Here is a 6,000-nt window from a genome sequence, read left to right as displayed (position 1 = left end):
GTCCCAGGAGTCCCTAAGCCACTCAGATCCTCACTTAGAATGTGGCAGCTTGCCGGTTGACTGGTTCTCAGGATGTCTATGCATTTTGGCCGATGAGCAGGGTAGTGGTCAGCCTTGATGGCTTCCCTCCTTTCTTCAGAACTTGATAAACGGGATTCTGCCTTCATCTCCAATATTGATTCACCAGGGCTGGAGGCTCCCAGGATAGGACTTTTACTCTCCTTATACGACCCACTGTCCACCATGGCTTGATGTGAAATTGACTCCAGGCTGCTTTTCCGGGAGCCCAGGAGAGTCCCACTCTGCTCAGTACTACCCTGGTGTTGGGGATGAGTGACTGAGGAGGCTCCCTGACCTCCTGTCCAGTCAGAGGGGCTTCTGAGAGCCCACGGTCCTCATCAGGAAGGACCAGTGCCAGAATTTCCTGGATTTCCTCACATGGAGTCGATGGGGCAGGGAAAGGACTATCCAGGGTGGGTTGTTATAACCTTCTCTTGCTGATACATCTGGGATTTTCTCCCTGGGAGCTTGCCAACCTCGGCTATCCTGGCACCAGATTTATGAATGGGTGAGGTGGGAAAGGGTGACTGCTGAAGGCGCCGAGCCTGGGCCTTCCTCAACTTAAAGAGTTTTATGGCCTCAAATACTTTAAGAAGTAGGCCCCACCTATGCTGCACCCAAAACTTTTTAATATGTGCTTCCAGCACCTTTCATGTATTTATACTGAGGAAGGAAACCTCCTGGGAGGTGTTTATGCAATATTTTTGACCCTTCGAGGATACCAGATTACTGGTTTCCACCTGGGTGTCAGACTTGAGCAAGGCGTGGCTGGTAGACAACCAGGAACTACTCACTTGCATAGGGATTCTTCCCTCACTGATCTGCCCCAACTTCCTGTCCACATGGGCTTTGAGGTAATTTTTTGTTTGTTTCTCATCTGGGTCCCTTGCAGAATCATTTCCTGAATCACTCTCTGAGTGTTTCTTCAGCTCAAGTTTTGACCTTTGGGCAGAGTCCCTCTCACAGCTCTCTGGTTGCTGATATGCATTATATTTTGAGACTCTCCCAGACTCTGCCCCAGATCTGCCTTTGGGCCCTTCCCTAGCTGGAATTTTGCTGAGCCGAACAAGTCGAAGTTTCCTAAGTTGCTGGATCTCACCTTCTTTATGTTCTTGCTACTTTGCCTTTCACATACAGAGGGCTGAGATGGTTCATGACAGATCCCTGGTGATTTTCTCTGAGGCTGCATCTGTCCCAGAGTCACATGGTGGATCCTACGGGGCAGGCCACTCTGCTGTTGAATGAACCTTTTCTGAAGGTGTTGCTCCAGTTGCTTTCGAATATCAGTATTGAGAGGAAAATTCCCAGGAAGGATGAAGATGGTCTGGTAGGCCTGGGAGGCCTGGGTCCCCTGGGGAAAGCTGGAAGTGAGAGAACTAAAGGGTTTCTGAGATCTCTTGATCACAAGGGGTAAAGCCCTCCAACTTTCCAGTTGCTTTTTCAAAAGGTGATATTCCAGGTTTTGAATAGCACTTGGGCTGAGGGATTGTGGCACGTTCCAGGAGGTTGGCCGTAATTCTCTACAGGAAACAATCTCAGGTGTGGACCACAGTAGGACTGGGAAAGGGGATTGGAGATGGACCAGAGGTTGTGGCTGTAAATGGACTTGAGACCTAAGTGGGACCTGGGATCAGGGCATGGTTTTAATCAAGAGTGGGGGTTGAACAATGTAATTTGGCAAGGGCTGGGGTTGTGAACAAAGTGTGACTTCCTTGGCCCGCACTTGAATTGGTAAGACCCTAGAGATTCCATTGAATAAAACAGAAGCAGGAACCCAGACACTAGCCACCAGAGACTCACTGTGCAGAAAGGGGAGGCCCCAGAAGAACTGGCTATATTTCTGCTCTAAATTGGCCCTTAGCTTCTTAGGATGTGGGGGCATCTCAGGACTGGGTAGCTGCTCTGGTTTGCCTTTGCTGCTCCAGAGAGTTTGGGCAACTGTGTTGTCCTGCTCAGCACCAAGTGACTTTAACACATTCCCTAAAGAATTCAGATGGTAGTCTGGTCCCTTCTTTTCATTTTCCTTCCACAACCTCAATTCCACTCTCCTTGTGGTTTGTAGTTCCAGGAGCTTTTGGATATCAGGGTTGAGGAAAGAGGGGCCACCAACTTCTACCTGCCTGTTAATGGGGCCTCCCCAGAAAGAGGCCCTTCGTGAGTGGTGGGAAAGCTGCTCCTGCTGGAATTTGGAGTGTGCTGAGGTGGGGGATAACAGGGCCCTGGCAGCTGCCCACCACCAGGGCAAGCCTGGGCTGGGGCGGCTTGAGTGAGCAAGGCCTGGGATTGCTGGCATAGAAACAGACAACCAGGAGTTGTTATCAAGGGACCTGCCCAGTGGGGATGAAATGGAGTCACACAGAGAAAGAGGCAAGGTGGGGTTCAGCAGTGGTGGAGCAGAGAAGGAGGTTGGAGGCTGAGGGCAGGCTAATGAAGCAGAGGCATGTGTTACGGGAAGGGAAGGTGCAACTGGCTGGTGTGAGTGATGGTCTAGAACCAGTGATGGCTGAGAAGCACTCGGGGATGAGTGTGAAAGAGGAACTAAGGGGGTCGTTGGGTGCAGTGACAGGGTGGTGGCTAAAGGCAGAGGGGGCTTGGTGAGGGGAGCTGTGGAAGCCAAAGGGGGCATGGTGGGAGCAGCATTGCCCACGAGCTCCTCTGGTGGGAGAGGCGCTTCAGCAGGCTCCATTTCACACACCTCACCAGAGGGTTCTTGACGTGAGAACTGATGAAAGTCACCCTGGTCGGGGACCTGTTCCAGGTGGCTGCAGGGACAGGAAGCACCAGCTGCAGCCAGAAGCAGAAGGACCAGGAGAGCCAGGCAGAGTGGGAGCCCCCGAAGAATGGGGCCCTCTGCTCCCCACACCCGGCTCACCACGTCCTGCCATCCCACACCCAGGGGCCTTCTGCCTTGCTCTGTCCCATGTGCTCCCCCCCCTCCTTTATCAGCTCCAGCCCACCCTATTGCCCTTGGATTGCATTGGGGCTGATAAGAAGAGCAATGCAGGAGAGAAGCAGAAAGGTTACTCACGTTTTCAGAAGCAGGATCAGGTCCCGAGTCTCCTTTAATTCTTGCAGGCTTTCCCTACAACCTGGAAATCAGGGCTCTGGGTTACAGGCCATGAAGGGAGGGGCCTAAGGACCTTACAGGAGGCTGAATGGAATGTCCCTTTAGGGGAGGTCATCAGGCATTAGACTCTGGAGCCCAGGCATCTGTGACAAGGTCACTCCATCCGTGACAGCCATGGCAGGGCTCAGGTATGGGAGATGCTCTTCATTTACAAAGTGATCCCACAGCCATCATCCCCTGCGACATCTCAAGGAGGAATCTAAGCCTTAGGGAAGTTCAACAACTCATCCTCAGCTGGACCTGAGTGCTCCACCTCCAGCCCAGCTGGTTTTCCATCACTGCACCCCCCGCCCTCCGGGCAGAACCCATGGCCCAGGCCCATCACTGCTTCTTCCCACCCCAGTGCCCAGCAGGGATCTGAGAAGGTCTTGGGGTTCCTCCCAGGAGTCTCCTTGAGAGCTCCTTCCTCAGATGCTGGCCTCAGGAACAGAACAGAAGGAGGCTGAGGCATGGGGACTTGGGGCTGAGGGGGCAGAAGCTTACCTTTCAGAGCTCCACTTCTCCTGTGCCTCCTGCTCCTCCCCCGTGTCTCCACATGAGGCTGAGAGACAAGAAGGGAATGAGGGGCCGGGCCAGTTCTCCCCTCTCAAGACCCACGAGTGACACACCCGGCTGCCTTTAACTAAAGGAGTTCTGGTTTGTCTGCTTATTCATTGCTACAGTGGTTAAAAATACTTGTTTTCCATCTTTGAATGAGACAGAGAATTTTGTGAGAGCCACAATGGATTTTAAGAAGGGGACACACCCCAGACCTACAGGCACATCTGGCCTCTATCATGTGGGATTCTGCTTTCCAAGCAGCATCAGATCATAAGCTTTGTGCAGTGCTCTATCCATCAGTCCCCGTGCAGAGGAGACACCTGTCAGGGGAAGGTGATGAATGACCCGGGGCTTAGGACTCTGATCCTGCAGCGATCCAGGACCCTCTTAGGAGTCCCATCATCATCTGAGCCATTGCATTTCAGATATTGTCCTGGATATCACTACCACACCCAGAGAGATGGCCTGAGACCTTCACATAAAATCCTCATACCCACTCTAACTCCTGGCCTGGCACATCCCTAGAAAGGAGATGCTCTAGTCTTTCCTGAGATTTCCCATCTTACAAGTCTCTCTGGTTGATTTAGGAAAGTGGAAATAGGAGAAGAGAAGTAGACTCCTTCTCTGTTGTGTTCAGGCTGAGGATTCCTTACCTTTTTGAGGGGTCTTCTTTCCTTAAGGGGTGATGAAGACGGGTTACTCGGGAGACAGGGGAGTAGCAGGAAGAAGAGCCCCATGCCACACAGGAGGGCCAGGATGATATCAATGAGCCAGGAATTGGAAGTGGAGCTCAACCAAATAGCATTAAATTTTTCCAAAGATAAGAGATAATTCTCCACCATCTGAATAGCGCTGTTGCCAGTAGGCAACTGAGCAGCAAGAATGAGCTCTGGACTAAAGTTCCAGGCCCACATCACAAAGCTGTGACTTCATCACAATGGGCTCCTGAGGGTGGGCGAAGGGAAGAGCAAGGCTGACAGCCCCTCCCCCACCCCCTCTACTCCCACATTCTATATCCCTCTGCCCTCCTCTGGGGCTTCCAACCATACCCTCTAGTCATCGATGAACCTTAGTACAATTTTCAGGTGATTCCACTTGAAACCCAGATAAACCCCATTGCTGCCTGGTGTCCTTTATCCGTTGGCTTGAGTGCCACCAATTTCATAACCTTTGAAAATTAAAAATTTTTTGTTTCAATCAACCTTTGCCATCTTCAAGCAGGGGGACTTGTATAAAAATTAAATTGATAATTTATTATTGAAAGACTACAAAGCTAAATAACTATAAAACAAATTGAAAAATTCAACCTCCAGGGGATATATTTTTTTAAAAAATAATTTTCTAGCACTTTTGATTCTGAAATTATCAAAAGTTAAACTCAAAAGCTTTTGAAATATTCTGTATGAACACACATGCACACATACCCTCTGATAAAACAATTCAGTATTTTCAAATCTATGAGTCAAACATTTCTTAATCCATTCCTGGTGGTGTGAGCCTATTGTAAATAGGACCATTTTATGAGGCTACTTCAGGTAAGGTGTGGCTCAAAGGAGTCAAGATGGGTCTTAAACCTGTTGGTGGTGGCTTTATAGAGAAGGCCAGAGAGACGCCATGGGGAGTAGTCAGAAGCTGGAAGTCAACGAAACTAGAAGAGGAAGGAGAAGAGGCTGCTATGTGCATTGTCATGTGAAGGGAAAGCCAAGGAGCTCCAAAGACTGCCCTTCAGCCAGAAGACACCAGTCCCTGGAGGAAGGCAGCCTTCCAGCCTCTGAAAATGTGATCCAGTAAATTCCTGTTGGCAAGCCAATCCAATGTACGGTATTTGTTTTAGCAGCCAAGGAACTAAACCAGCTATCTTCATGGTAATGATAAAAAAAACCTCACATAGTATGTGCTATGCAGTTGTTTGCTATAGGTATAGGATGTAAGTCTATATATATTATTTTAGTGTTTGTTAAAGGATTTTAGAGATATCCACACTTAAGGAAGTCGAACCAGATTCTTCCCCACTACCCATACACTCTTTGACCTCAAATACCAGTGTCCACCTAAATCTCACTTTTTCCCAACTCATCAGTATCCTGGCTCTCCTGAGTTGACGACTTGTAGAGAACTGTACTCTGGGTGCTTTGAGGGATGCTTGTTAATTCTCTGTCAATGTCTCTCTGTCACCCCAATTTGTGAAAGTGTGACTCATTTTTCACTCCACTTGGCCCAGGTTGTACTTCCTCATTTCCCCCTTTCTTGCCAGCTCTGTTTTGTCTCAATCA

At 49.6% G+C, this 6,000-nt stretch overlaps 1 protein-coding gene across 1 annotated transcript; it reads right to left on the bottom strand.

The window, feature by feature from the left end:
• Window positions 1–812: 812 nt before the first annotated feature.
• LOC131276257 (spermatogenesis-associated protein 31A6-like) lies at window positions 813–4,537 on the bottom strand. The gene is made up of 4 exons (XM_058289088.1): window positions 4,381–4,537; window positions 3,671–3,728; window positions 3,089–3,149; window positions 813–2,822 (listed from the first exon to the last, which is right to left on the bottom strand). The coding sequence occupies exons 1-4, from the start codon at window positions 4,462–4,464 to the stop codon at window positions 1,691–1,693; spliced, it is 1,335 nt and encodes a 444-aa protein (XP_058145071.1). The 5' UTR covers window positions 4,465–4,537; the 3' UTR covers window positions 813–1,690.
• Between the last annotated feature and the right edge of the window lie 1,463 nt (window positions 4,538–6,000).

Source organism: Dasypus novemcinctus, chromosome 27 (assembly GCF_030445035.2).
Source record: "Dasypus novemcinctus isolate mDasNov1 chromosome 27, mDasNov1.1.hap2, whole genome shotgun sequence".
In the NCBI taxonomy this organism is placed as follows: Eukaryota; Metazoa; Chordata; class Mammalia; order Cingulata; family Dasypodidae; genus Dasypus; species Dasypus novemcinctus.
Note: the sequence above shows the minus strand (reverse complement) of the source record. Positions and strands in the feature narration are given on the sequence as shown.

Excerpts from the sequence above, each read along its gene's own strand:
- LOC131276257 (XM_058289088.1), bottom strand. The coding sequence starts at position 4,464 with ATGGGGCTCTTCTTCCTGCTACTCCCCTGTCTCCCGAGTAACCCGTCT. Across the intron at positions 3,729-4,380 it reads AAAGAAGACCCCTCAAAAAG|CCTCATGTGGAGACACGGGG; the intron begins GTAAGGAATCCT and ends CTTGTCTCTCAG. Across the intron at positions 2,823-3,088 it reads CTGATCCTGCTTCTGAAAAC|CCACCTGGAACAGGTCCCCG; the intron begins GTGAGTAACCTT and ends CTGTCCCTGCAG.